General features: G+C 43.9%; 1 protein-coding gene across 1 annotated transcript in view; it reads right to left on the minus strand.

Moving 5' to 3' along the window:
- Nucleotides 1–6,952: 6,952 nt before the first annotated feature.
- Nucleotides 6,953–14,798, minus strand: part of gigyf1a (GRB10 interacting GYF protein 1a) — a 14,356-nt gene continuing 6,510 nt past the window's right edge. Inside the window, 13 exon segments of the mRNA XM_030780908.1 lie at nucleotides 6,953–7,105; nucleotides 7,365–7,473; nucleotides 7,744–7,791; nucleotides 8,287–8,450; nucleotides 9,451–9,611; nucleotides 10,802–10,980; nucleotides 11,168–11,368; nucleotides 11,556–11,690; nucleotides 11,901–11,971; nucleotides 12,261–12,361; nucleotides 12,916–13,019; nucleotides 13,367–13,533; nucleotides 13,799–13,958. Of these exon segments, the coding sequence (XP_030636768.1) occupies nucleotides 7,038–7,105; nucleotides 7,365–7,473; nucleotides 7,744–7,791; nucleotides 8,287–8,450; nucleotides 9,451–9,611; nucleotides 10,802–10,980; nucleotides 11,168–11,368; nucleotides 11,556–11,690; nucleotides 11,901–11,971; nucleotides 12,261–12,361; nucleotides 12,916–13,019; nucleotides 13,367–13,533; nucleotides 13,799–13,958 (1,668 nt within the window). The 3' untranslated portion in view covers nucleotides 6,953–7,037.

Genomic DNA, 14,798 nt, shown 5'->3' on the forward strand with positions numbered 1-14,798 from the left:
ACACAGTAAGCCGCCATGCTACGTTTGCCCCGAACGCTGAACTGCTATACATATCGCGAGATTTTGTTACTTGTTGTGAGATTCCCAGACTACCGCTCGAACTCATTCTGCCATTGATCTACAAGTTGGCGGGAGTTGCCCTTTGACACAAGCCTAAAATTCCTGTTGAAATTTCTCCCGTTACGGTTCATAGTCCATACGAATAGGGAGAGGTACTCCTAGTAGAGTAGTAAATGGTTATTAAAATGAACCGCGACAGCAAGTAAACTATTCTTTAAGCAATGAAGAATCGTGTCAAATTGTTTGTTGGTAGGAAATTCTCATTTATGTATGATTATGGAGAGACACCAAAACAGTAATAACACAACAGACTCTCTTTAAATGCGTTTATTAAGTCATTTTTGTTCTCTTCAAACCAAAAAAACAAACCAAAAACAAAACACAGTATATACACTTTAGTTAGTCAGACTTGTTCTCAACTTCCAATCAGTTTGTTTCTGTTATTTCTTAAGCATTCCGAAGAGTTATGCTAGAGAGCTGAACTGTCTGGAAGAGTGAGAAGGCAGAAGAATCCAAATTTTCAAATGACTATGTAAGCTTTAGCATGTGCGTCAATCAACGTCAGGTCTTGAATGGAGAAATGTTCTTTTACCTTTGCCGCACATTGTGTGAGTACTCTGTGTGTGTGTGTGTTTTCTTTGGAGTCTTTAGGGACTGAGTGCACATTTTTCTTTTTAACACTCCCAGTCAGTTCAGACCTCCACTACACAGGTTTTTCTCATCACACCTTTGTGCTCGGCGACATGTACAGGCATCAAAAACAGACAAACAAACAAACAAACAAATTGATCTTTACACTGGTCTCATTGTCCCTGCACTTGCAAAGAGCAGACCTGTAAAGAATGAGTTTCAAAAAAAAAAAAAAAAATCGCCCGTGCTGTTACGATACCAAGGCGACGGCGTGCTGATTGGGCCGAGTCTGAGCGACAAAAGCAAAGAAACACAAGCACCAACCACTGTCAATACAACCATCATCATCACCATCATCATCTTTATTATTCGCATAAGCCCTTGGATTTTACTGTTAGTCAACGGATCGGGGTGTTTACTGTCTCTAAAGGATATTTGATACAAAACACCCAATAAAACCACATAGCAGAATTGAGAGTGTCACATGTCTCACATGTACATGCTGATATATGCGCTTGAAATCAGGATGCACATTCGTACTGCGCCAAAGCACAGGAGTATAGTATGTTATACAGTGCTGTTTCAAACTCTATGTGTTAAAAGGCAAGATACAATGCTCGACTGAATTCAGATATGCCGGATTCATATCTACTGTAAAGGACAGGGATCAGCCGAGAAGTGGAAACCACACGCTGAAAACTATGCCTAACAGATAAACGGCAGGCTTAATAGGCCTTCTCCCTCCTTTTACTGATACAAACTGTTGTAACAACACTCTATTCCTCCAACTTGTTTTGTCTTTTTTTTTTTTTTTCTTTTGCCCGTCAGGGCTTATCTGTACAGTTAAGGCATGTTAAAGAAACAAACAAACAAACAAAAACCAAAACAAATCCAAACAGAAATCAAAAGGATAAATCAAGAGGAAACCAGGTTTCACTATTTACACGGCAGCCAGTGTCAAAGTGTAATATGTTTATAACTATGTTGTGTGTGTGTGTGTGTGTGCGTGCGCGTGTATGTATGTGAACATGTTGAAAAGTAGCTGATGTAACGTGAGGAAATGTGTAAGTTTGCAATGTCCAAAACGGGCAAGGAAACCTTAGCACGCTGAATGTTTTTATGTTTGTGTTTTTGGCTCGGAGTTTGTGTGCGTGGTTGTGTGCAGGTTATGTGTGCGATGCAAATTGTGGCTGCAGAGAGTAAATTACTGGTCTGTACAGAGATTGTTTAACTATCACAGTTCCTCAGTTCAATGAGTTCTCCTCTCTCACACATCAAAACAGGACAGGTTAGCCCCTCCCCTTCCCGCTATCCAATACCATCCTCCCATCGTTGGTATAACCACGCCCTAAACAGGGGTTCAAGGTCACCACAAAGTCAATGGGTCTGGGTCAACCATCCGTTAAGCGTCCCTCAGTGTGTACCGTGCTTCAAGAGGAGGCTGCAGAAGCATCGTTTTGCAATATATAGTTATCTTCGTGCTCCTCCTCTTCCTCCGATGCGTTTGGTTCGGAAAAAAAAAAAAACAAAAGAAAAAGGGATGAGGTTTCTCCGCTGTGCCTTCCACCCAGCAGCCGATTCCACTGTATTCACCTCTGACCACATCCCCTGAACTTTAGGTTGATAAAAAGAGAGAGAGGGGCGGAGAGAGAGGGGGGGGGGAAGAGAGAGAGAGAGAGAGAGAGAGGATAAAAACAGAGAGAGACATACTGATTGGGGACTGACGGGAGGGGTACTAAGCAGAGAGGGAAAGACAGGGCGGTGGGCTGCTGTCTTCTGACATCGAGGAACTTGAACCTGAAAAAAGATTGAGAGAAAAGAATGAACATTTAGTGATGGGGGAAGAGTCGAGGCAAGATGAAAGGGTATGTTACTGAAGAAAAAGGGCCATTCTTAAAAAAAAAACCAATAAAGATGATTACCAGATGTACAGTACAGTTACAGCCAGCGTAACTCATATCGTTGGCGTTGTCCGTAGGTTTTGGCGGAGACATTCTGCTGTTTGTAGAAAGACGGTTTCCCACCGGTGAACGATCCAGCGTTTCGACCGTTTTCCTTTCTGTTCCTGTCCCAGAGCCATTCTCAAAACAGTCATTTCAGAGAATAATCCGGAAAATTCTTATTTTTAATACCAGTCCAAAGCATCCTTTGTACTAACACCAAAGCCCAGGCAGTTTAACAACCAAATGCTAGCTTTTTTTTTTTTCTTTCTTTCTTTTTAATGACAGAGATCCATTTCAAGCCAAAGTCCTTGTCTGAAAACACGTAGAGTGGCAGGGCAAGAGAACATTTCATGAACATTTTATTTCTTAATCCTGGTGCAAAGAAGGGATCAAAAAGATCCAAGAGAAACATTCATACTGTTTAAGCTTGTTTTTTTGTTTTGTTTTTTTTTTTGTTTGTTTTTTAGAGTGATATCCTTCATCTACCTTGACGCGTTTGATGACTGTAAGAAAAAAAAAAAGGCATTTATGTACACACAAAAAAGAAGCTTCATGTCATTCATGTCTCTTGCTCTGTTTTTTTTTTTTTCCCCGTTTGTTTTTGTTTTTGTGTGTGTGTGTGTGTGACTGGAGTGAGAAGGTAGCAGTTTGTTTCAAAATGTCCGCCTGGTTTTGGCTCTGCCGTGGATCTCCACCCCCCCCCCCCCCCTCTCTCTCCGTCTCTCTCTCATCTCTCTGTGGTTCTCTCCTATCGAAGCGAGGGAACCTCACAGTTTGAGCAATGAAAAAAAAAGTGCATAGTGAGGCATACGAGGGCAGCCAGTGTGTATGTCTGTGAGGGCTGAGAGGAGACACGAGTTTCCTCTCTCGGCCGTTTTTTTTTCCTTATTGTCTCTCACGTGTAATGATATACCATCAACTGCCCAGGTGCCTGTTGCCGCTTAGGGAAGGCCAAAGAAAAAAAAAAAAAAAAAAAAAAAAGAAAAATTGTCTGCATATCATCAAAATGAATGGGACTGAGGTTATATATAGATATATACATCTCTCTTATTTTTTCCAGAAAAAAACGTCCTTTCTTGTCTGATCCTTGTCTGTCACAGGTGTGTCCATCGTTCTTGTTCTCGTCCCCGTGTTTTCGAAGCAAAAATGATCCAAAAGCCAAGGTCAAAACACATTGGGAAAGAAATTCTTGGTATAAGCAACAAACAGTGTCCTTTAAGCCTGTAGAAGTACCATAAATTCACCTGTGCTGTTTATGCTTCCTTTCCAGAAAAAAAAAAAAAAGTATATCAGTTGTACTCTCGAAGCATACATGCAATTCCATCCAGAATGAAAAGATGAGAAGCATAGGCAAAAAAGTAAACACAACAAAAATCAGTAAACAAAACATGGTCACCAGTATAATGAATATCCACCGCGAAATCCCTCCTAAAAGAACTGCAACAAATCAAAAAAATTTTTTTTAAAAAAGAGAGACAATCTTTGATTAAGTTCCACCAGCCATGTTTCAGCCATAGTTGTCTCAGTCAAAAAAAACCCCTTTTTGGTAGGCCACACCCACATTGACAAGGAGGGGGAGGAGTCTGTCACGTGATTAATGCAGCTCTCCCACCCCCCCCCCCCCCCCCCCCGAAATGGTCTGTAATGCAGAAACACATTTCCACCCCACCCACAAAAAAAGAAAAAAAAAATTCAAAACAAAAAAACTGCACCCATAAATGTCCTCGTGGTTTGTAAACAACCAAAAACTCTCCAGTATGGAATAGAAAAAAAGAGTCTTTTCTTTCATCTTCAAAAGTCATTTTATCAGCATGAACACGATTTTAGAGGCAGTGTGTTCGAGCGGTAGCCATTTTGAGTATGTGTGTAAATATCTCCTTTAGAGAACAAAACCGGCTAGGCCTAGCTAGCCACTAAGCTCTCCTCGAAGTTTCTTTCACGATTCCGTTTACGCGTCTCGAAGTAATGTGTTCAAAAAAAAAAAAAAAATCTGGCTTCACCGTTTTTTTTTTTTTTTCCTCCGTTTTGTGGAATACATTCAATGTTTTCTTAAGGAAAAAAACAAAACAAACAAAACAAAACAAAACAAAACAAACAAACAAACACAATTCGCTTCACATGGCGGCAATGAAACTCAGAGGAAAAAAAAAATCCAAAGAAAATCATATCAAAACAAAAAGAAATAGCAGCCCCAGGTGCTCTCAACTGTAGTTCAAATACTTTTTTTACTATATGTATGTATGTGTGTGTGTGTGTGTGTGTGTGTGTGTATACATACATATATATATATATATATATATATACACTACTACTACTACTACACACTATATATACACACACACACACACACATACACACATATACACACATACACATAACTATATATATATATATGTCCGTGTGTGTGTGTGTGTGTGTTTATGTGTAATAAAACGGAAAAGTCTTTACTACCGTCATTATCAATAACAACAATGAATAAGTAACATAACACATTAACAGCAGTGCACCAGCCTGTGCACTGACACAGTTTGATGTCAAGGTTCTGAGCCAATCAAAAACAGACGCTCAGTCACACGTGAGCAAGAGGGAAGACGGTAAAAAAACAAAAAACAAAAAAAAAAAACCCCACAGCCACATCCGTAAGAATCGGACTGGACAGAGTAAATTCCAGTAAAGCATCCCCAGGTCATGCTGTAACTACTTTATACTCTGCTCAGAGCTCCTGTCCTGGTTTTTTAAATAATGACAATAAACATTGGGGTGGGCGTCACCTCAATACTGCCCCCCCCCCCCCCAACTACTATACAATGTCTCCATGGCAACATTGAAATTCAGCCGTTACAACAGAATTTTATAGTCTTAGGCACACAAGTGTGGAGACACACACACAAAAATACACGCGGCGCGTGCATACACACGCACACACACATGCACGCACACACACACAATGGTCCTCTTTTCCCTCTTTGCCCTGTCACATGACCTCACAGAGGCACAAATAAGGGTGGAGGAGAGAAAAAGAAGGTGGTGAAAAAAAAAGAAAGAAAGAAAGAACGAAAGAAAGAAATTCTGTCTCGTATATCTTGTAATGCGAAAATACACAAGCGCTGGTTAACGCTAAGAGATGTTTCAGTCTTTACTGTTTGTGTGTTGATACATAAAATGTTTTCCCTGGGGATGAAAAGGCTGGTGACAGTCCGAATGGGCTGAGCAACTGTCCTCTCTCTTGCTCCAATACACACACACACACACACACACACATACAGAGAAACCTCCCCTCTCTCATGAGGTCACACACATTCTATTCAGGAAATACAAAATTCTCATTTAAACTTAAAGTCAAAATGGCCTCTCCTTAAGTTTCATACATCTTGGTAAGCAATGAAAAAACAAACAAACAAACAAACAAACAAACAACACGTTGTGCAGACTGGTATGTTTTTCGACACTCTTACACACGCTTGCTCACGCACGCACACATACACACACACTCACGTCACACAAGTATTCAACTCTAACATTTCCACCCTATTTCTTTTTGCTTTTTTTTATTTTGTTTTTTGTTTTTTTTTTGTATTTTTTTTTCTTTTTTTAAGTGAGTGCAAATCTTCAAGTTTTTAACTCCAATTTTTTTATAGCTTGATTTTTTTTATGGAAAAAAAAAAAAGAAACAAACAAAACAAAACAAAAAAAACATAAGAAAAAAAAACAACAACAGTGTTTGTCATTCAAGAAGGGATTTGTTTGTTGTTTTTTTTTTTCTTCTTCTTCTTCTTTTTTTTTTTTTTTTTTGATAAGGTTCAAACCGTAAACGCCTGTAACCCCCGCCTGATTCGCCATCCCGACTTCATCCGCTCTCTCTCCAGTCCTGTACATGCATACACACATATATACACACACATGTGGTGTCGTTGGAGAAGTCATACCATACACTCATATACACACATGTAGAACAGGTTTATGACAATGAAAAAAAAAAACCCTTTTCAAATCCCAGCTTATTAAAGTGCGTGAGTTTAAGATTAAGGTGCTTACTGTTCGAAGTGCCAGAGAATCCCGCCCCGCCCCCCGCCCCCCCCCCCCCGCAAAAAAACCTCCACACCTGTGTCTAGGTGGAGAAAAACCCAGAACGATCCACGGGGGGGTGGGGTGGTGGGGGGGATTGGTCCTTTCCACCCTCCTCCCGTGTACATTCCTCCTCTCTGGGTTTTACCACCTCCTCTTTCCTTGCTCTCCCCTTTCACCCCGACCCCGGTTACTCCTTGATCATCCTGGCATGACACGCCCAACCCGCCCCCAACCCCTCCCCCCCCCCTTCCCTCCCCCTTGCAGTGCACATTGGAAAAGCGCAGTCTGACTGGGTAGACTGGCGCTGTAAAGGCCTCAGGTAGCTATTGCTGTAGATCAGTAATCCTCCACCATCTCCATCTCACCCACACCCAGGCGATCCCCAGCAGCATGGAATGAGTACCCTGTAAAGATAATGTCAGAGAGAGAGAGAGAGAGAGAGAGAGAGAGAGAGAGAGAGAGAGAGAGTGATAGTTGGGGGTGGAGCTACACTGTTTACGTCTGAGTAGAGTATGTGAAGTCAGGTGATGGAGATCGGCATCAGTGACTTTGAAAAGGCGGAACGGACAGAGATGGGGAGGAAAGAAAGAAAGAAAGAAAGCAAGAAAGAAAGAAAGAAAGACAGAAAGAAAAAACAAAGGAGTTGGAGAGAAGAGCACGTACCTAAGATGCTGGGGTCAGAGTGCAACATCATTGGCTGTTTCTTCTTCAGTTTGCCCGCCTGTTCGTAGCCCATCCCACTTTTCCCAGCATGCACCGCCTGGAACATTGACTGCAGGGCACTGGGGTTCATCCCCCGCATGGAGTCCTGGCAGAAGAAAGAAAGAAAGAAAGAAAGAAAGAAAGAAAGAAATGGGGATAGGAGAATGACCGTGTGAGAGGTTATCATACAGTTATTTAATGAGAAGAAAGAAAAGTGAGGGCTACTTCAACTCTTCAAAAGAAAAAAACAAAACAAAACAAAACACGTGTTTACAAGTCCTCAGAACACAGCCTGTAAACATCACTTATTCCTCTTCGTGCATTCAAAGCCAGTGCTTACCTGCAGGGGAAAACTGTTCATGGCTAGCCCAGGTACCTCCTTCGCAAGCTGGAGGAGACAGAGAAGATACTTCTAAAACTTCACGCTCCCAAAATTTGTCTGAGGAATCTACTGAAGACGTTGTCAGGAACAGGTCTTAAACATTAAGTCTGACAGTGGTGCCGCCACTAAAATGATTTTCCTGTTTTTCAAAATGATGCGTTATTAATCAATCCCAAGTTTTGTAGTGCAAGCCAACAGAATTGCAAAAGAAATGGAGTACACATATTTAATGTTTCCAGAAGGTGAATACATTTGTGTGCAGTCATATAAAATGAAATTGCCTACACGACATGATCATTTTCATTTCATGCGGACACACACACGCACGCACGCACGCACACAGATATACACACACAAGCACACAGACACACACACACACAGATACACACACACACACACACGCACACGCACACAGATACACACACGCACACACACGCACGCACGCGCACACACACGCACGCACGCGCACACACACACACACACACACACACACACACAGACCTGTTGCTGCTGCCTCTGGTGGTTGGCTTTCTGTTTGGCACGGCGCTCCAGGAACTGTTTGGCAAACTCTTTGGCTTCCACAGTGTCACCCAGATAAGAGCGGATAAAGTCCAGCACCTCGTAGGGCGACTCCACCTCCTTCAGATACGCCACAATCGTGGCCACTGCACAGAGACACACACACACACACACACAAAGTGAGAAAAATCATAATACAATGAGAAAATAAGTGAAAGATTGAGTCTTAAAAGAAGGTGTGATTGAGAGTGACAGAGAGAGAGAGAGAGAGAGAGAGAGAGAGAGAGAGAGAGAGACAGAGAGAGAGAAAGAGAGAGAGAAAGAGAGAGAGAAAGAGAGAGAGAGAGAGAGAGAGAAAGAATAATTCATGTGCAGATAAAAGACGACACAGGGGCTTTATCACTGGAAGGAGAGTAAAGTTGACAAACGAGAGGGACATGGAACGCGTAGGATGGCGTGATTGAAAAAGGGCGACGGGGTAATAAAGGAAAGTGATTTAAGGAGAGAGGGAGAGAGAGAGAGAGAGAGAGAGACAGAGAGAGAGACAGAGTGATGGAGAGAGAGAGAGAGAGAGAGAGAGAGTGAGAGAGAGAGAGAGAGAGAGAGAGAGAGTGATGGAGAGAGAGAGTGAGAGAGAGAGAGAGAGAGAGAGAGAGAGAGAGAGAGAGAGAGAGAGAAAACAGACGCGATGAAGGCAGTAAAAAAATGGGAATGAGATAAATGAACTCTCATTCAGATACTGATCTACAAAACAAACAGTGTTTGCTTTGGACCGACCCACGCTTTGACACACAATGACTCCCATTTTCAACACTCAAAAAATTCTGACGACTAGTTTAATACTAACTATTGTTTCCACGTTTTTATTTTTCTGAGGATGTTTTGCGGCGGAGCCGTTATAAGGAGATTGAATGACACGGTAATTTCAGCTGTCCACAGAGAGCATGGACAGAATGAGTAAAGGATATAAAAGTCTGGAGAGTAAAGATATACTGAGAAAGAGGTCTGAGAGATGACAAAGGGGATTAGCACTGTGAGGGGAAAACCGAATGATTGAGAAAAAAAACAAAACAAAACAATGATGGACAGAGGAGGAAGAGAGTGGGTAAAGTATGTGGAGAGGAGCGGAGGGGAGAAATGAGTTACCATCCAGAGAGGAGGAGCTGTTGTTGGTGGAGGTGTTGAGCGCGTGCAGCATCTGTTCGCACCAGGTGGTGAAGCCGTCCTGAGGCTTCATCCCCTGTAGGAGCTTCAGCAGTTTCTCCTCTTCCTCAGTGCGCTTACGCCGACTCATCATAAACTGCTCGCTGTACGGACACACGCACACACACAAATACAAACACACACACACAAACACACACACACACACGCACGCACGCACACAAATACAAACACACACACACACAATACACAAATACACACACACACACACACACACACAAATACACACACACACACAAACACACAAACACACACACACACACACACACACACAGACAGAGCTTTAGTAAATACATGTAAAAAACTACAATGCCTCCTCTTCAACAACTATCTGTCACTACACAGACCCTTCCACAGACTGGGTGGGCAAGCTGTCCAATCAGAGAAGAGATCGTTGATTTACTGTGTCCACTGTGAAAAAAACCAAAAAAACTGTATCTTCACTAATATTATGTTTCATTCACATTTTACTGCATGGGCTTTAGCCAAAGTAACACATGTTCATACTGTTCAACCTCAACAGATGGTTACGTCCGTGCCCTCTGGCTCCGCCCACCCGTCCCAAACTTTTCGTGGGAGGCCATGATCCTCAGCACCCCCCTATGCCCCATCACTGCGCTTCTTGGCGATGTTTCAACACTACATTTACCCAAGCATCTCAAAACCATTCATATTAATATCACCATCCATTGCCCAAAAAATTGCCTGTTACATCCTGTTTCTCATCCTTTATATGTAAACATGTACATACAAAGAATGATGTACCTTTCTGTTACTGTTTCATTCACATTGTGTAATTCTGTGTGTGCATGTGTGTGTGTCTAACACCACATAACTGTGTATGTATGACTCTATGTAACTACGTATGTGTGTGATACACTATGTAACTATGTGTGTGTGTGTGTGAGACACTATGGAACTATGTATGTGTGTGATACACTATGTAACTATGTGTGTGTGTGTGTGTGAGACACTATGTAACTATGTATGTGTGTGAGACACTATGTAACTATGTGTGTGTGTGAGACATTATGTAACTATGTGTGTGTGTGTGTGAGACACTATATAACTATGTTTGTGTTGTGAGAGATACTATATAACTGCGTGTGTGTGACACTGTGTAACTATGTATGTGTGTCTGAGTGTGTGTACGTGTAACTACTTGTTACTGCACATGCATAAGTTGGAATGCAGGAATGCACGTAGGCATGTTTGAGCGTGTTAGTGTTGGTGAGTGTGTGTGTGTGTGTGTGTGTGAGTGCGGGCGTGTGCAGACCTGAGAGAAGGGCTACTGCGGCTGTTCTTCATGCCCAGGCTGCGGAGGCCGCCCTGGTTCTTCATGGCCTCATCCCACACGCCCATGCCCCCCGACGGGCTCCCTGCTCCAGCCTTCCCCTCCAGCCCTGATCCCCACACACCCACACCGTCAGGCCACTGAGCCGACAGGGACGAGTGCTGAGAGACAGAGACACAGAGAGAGAGAGAGAGAGAGAGAGAGAGAGAGAGAGAGAGAGAGAGAGAGAGAGAGACAGAGAGATAGTTTACAAAGACATGTAATCATCCTGTCAGCGTCCAGTCAAACTAGATGTCGGGTTGTCATTTTGCTTCTGGCTGAATCATGAATATAACATTCGTGTCTTACTCTGTCTCTTTGCTGCTGGGCTCTCTGCTGCTGTTTGAGTCTCTCTGCCTCTTGCTGGAGCTCCAGCAGGGTCAGGGCTTTTCCCTGCTTACTGAGCCCGGCCGCGGGGCCTCCGCTCCAGCCAGAGCCCGAGCTGGCGCCCCCTTGTGGAGCCTGCTGGAGCAACTTCAGTATCAGCTCCTGCTGCTGCCGGCACTGCTGCTGCCGGAGAGGGGAGAAACAACGAAAAAAAGAAAAAAGACAGAGAGAGAAAGTAAGAGAGAAAGAGAGAGAGAAAGAAAGAGAACCCGTGGTTACGTCAATACACTCGTACTCAATCATTCTTGAAAATCAATCCTGGGTGTTGAGTTTGACAGCTAGGCTGGCCTGTGCAGACTGTGTTTCTGACCTGCTTGCGCCTGAACAACTCCTCTTCCTCTCTCCTCTTCTGCTCCTCTTGCTGTCTCCTCTTCTCCTCTCTTCGTTTCCTCTCCTCCTCCTCGCGTTTGGCCCTGAGTTCAGCCTCTCTCCTCTCTTGGAGCTGCTCGCAAACACATGCGACAAGAACAACAACAACACTGAATTAAATTAGGATTGACCTGTTCACACAGTTAATTACGACATAAACCAGTTTCATTACCATAAACACGGCGTCCCACTTAACTTCAAATGGTGCCGCTTGTTTTTTTTTTTCCTACATCAGCCTGTTTTCATTATGTTCACAAACCTGACACCAGAGGGCGCCAAAATTTACCTTCTGAAGCTGTTCAAGAGTTGGACCCTGAGATGAATTCATTGTTAAGTCCCATAGACTGGCCTCACCGCCTGGAGGGGGGTGGGAGGGAGAGAGAGAGAGAGAGCGAGAGAGAGATGTCAGCCTAACTAGTCAGAAAATGTGTAAACACAGCAGGGCTTAGAATAGTCTGCTTACACTATTTATAATCCAGATAAAAGGATATAAAGTCTACCACTGTAGACTTCTAAAGACTAACACTGTGAGTGTGCGAGTGTGTAACAGTTCCTGCAGGCTGTGAGGCTGAACGTTGAGCGTGTGTGTGATATGTAAGCGTGTGTGAGTGAACGTGTGTGTGTGTGTGTGTGTTAGTCACTGTACCTGTAGGCTGTGAGGCTGAGGTATGCATGTCCCACATGGACCCTGTATCTGGCACTGACATTGATCTGCTCATTGAAGGCATCATACCCTGCTCTCCACACCTACACACACACACACACACACACACACACAAAAACACACAGACACACACACGCAGACAGACAAAAATGCATAGACACGCCCAGATGAGATAAGGGGAGTGAGAAGAGCAGAGATAAGTAACATATATCAGTAAGAACATAGCTGTAAATATCCACATTCACCACAATGAATCTAAACCATTCACACAACACACACTGATAAAAACCCAGGCCTTAAACCTTGACCCCTCTCTATGTCTTTCTCTCTCTCTCTCTCACTCACACACACACACACACACACACAGACACAAGCACACAGACACACGCGCACACACACGCACACACACGCGCGCACACACACGAACACACACACGAACACACACACACACACTCGCACACACACACAGACACGCACGCACACACACGCACACACACGCGCACACGCACACACGCACACACACACGCACACACACGCACACAGACACAGACACAGACACACACAGACACAGACACACACAGACACAGACACACAGACACACACACACACAAACACACACAGACACACACACACACACCTGTTGATGAGCTGTAAAAGCTGCTGTTGCTGGAGTTGCTGGTAAAGAGCTGCAGCCGCCGCTAACTCCTGCTGTTTCTTCAGACGCTCCTGATCCATATTCCCCTGAGAGGAGAGAACACGAACACACACACACACACACACACACACACACACACACACCCACCCATACACACGCTTACTTCAGCACCCGTCCCTTCAACTGCTTTTATCACAGCCCAAAAGGAAATATAAATACCACACACGTTCAGTCAAACGCTCAAAGGAGAACTATTTATAGGGTCAAAAGGCGCATTAAAAACCCGACTTCTACGTGATATAAAACCCATCACAAACTCTGTCGAGTCATGTTCCCTCTCAGACCCAGCGCTACAAACGTTCGCGTCAGGCCGAGGAAACGACGGCGGTGCGTTATTCTAACGCTGTGTCGGGGCGTCAGCCGGCGGACTGACCAGCAGTGGAGGCGGGGACGGCCCCGGGGCGAAAGGCACACGCCCCCACATCTTAATGACATCGCCCAGAGCCTGGAAGCCCTCGTCACAGCCTCTCTTCACCAGCAGGGACATGGTGAAGTAACCTGCCTGGAACCACTCGCACATCTCCACCGTGGTGAACGGACCTGAAAGAGAGAGAGAGTTAGAGAGGGAGAGAGAGAGAAACAGAATGAGAAGAGAAGAGAAGATAAGACTTTGTAAGACTTTGAGTTTTCTTGTCAGACTTTTTTTTTTAATATATATTTATACGTGAGTGTGTCTGTGGGTTCGTATGTACGTCTGGTATGTAATATTTGTGTGTGCGATGGGTATTTGTGCGTGAGTGCGTTTGAGAGACAGCGTGTGAATGCGTGTGAGTGCGTGCGTGTGTGCGTGTTTGAGAACACACACCCTGGATTTCTCCCTGTGGATCTTTGTAGAACCACTTCATGGCGGCCTCGTGTGAGAGGGGCAGCGCCGCCGCTGTGTTGCGACTCTCCTGCAGAGTGTGTGTGAAACACTCCTCCTCCAGAGACGTGTCCTGCAGAGACGCCACCATCTTCTCTGCCTCCTACACACACACACACACACACACACACACACACACACACAAAAGACAAAAATACAATCAGACGCTATATCAACAAAGAGAGCTGCATTCCAAATACCGTCTGAATCAGGGTTTCCCGTTTGGGTTTTTTTTTCTTACCGGTACGGTGTCCGGAAAGAATTTATTTTACTGGATGAATCTGAGACTAACCGGTCACGTTTCAATAACAGTCTGTGTTACAAACGCAACTATAACGTACGCCTAGGTTGACGAAAGAATGACAACGACCTCAAATCAGTTTGACTATGAACAGTAACGATTAAGCAAAACGAACAGCAACGCTTGAGCAAAACCTCAACGTTAGCCGCTAAAATGTAGGCCATTACGGAACACCCGTCACCCGTAACCTCTGAAAGCCCTCTGCTGCCGACTTGAAATCAAACGCGTCCAAGTGTGTCTTTGCAGCTTGCAAAGCTGTTAACAGGCTGTTTCGCTGTCAAAACACATATGTCCTGTTTGGGGATAGCCTTCGTTACAGCTACGTTTTGTGTGAGCGTTATTACCGGACATTTTGACTGGCAAGTTTTTAATCTATCATTTTTCCTTTTTTTAAATAAATTTTACCAGCCAAAACCGGTAACGACCGGCTCACGGAAACCCTGCTCTGAACGTATATCATACAGCTAGAAGTGGAATTTTGAAACGCATACCATAATTTGTAATTCTTAGGGGAATTATTAAGTTCTGTGGTCATGAGAAAGTTGGTTTCTGCTTCTGCTGCAGTTTCCGAACTTGTCCAAAGATAATGTTATTTACACGCTGGCATGTTCCATTGCCAAACGAGAGACGTACTGGTAGCTG

Source organism: Chanos chanos, chromosome 7 (assembly GCF_902362185.1).
Source record: "Chanos chanos chromosome 7, fChaCha1.1, whole genome shotgun sequence".
Classification (NCBI taxonomy): domain Eukaryota; kingdom Metazoa; phylum Chordata; class Actinopteri; order Gonorynchiformes; family Chanidae; genus Chanos; species Chanos chanos.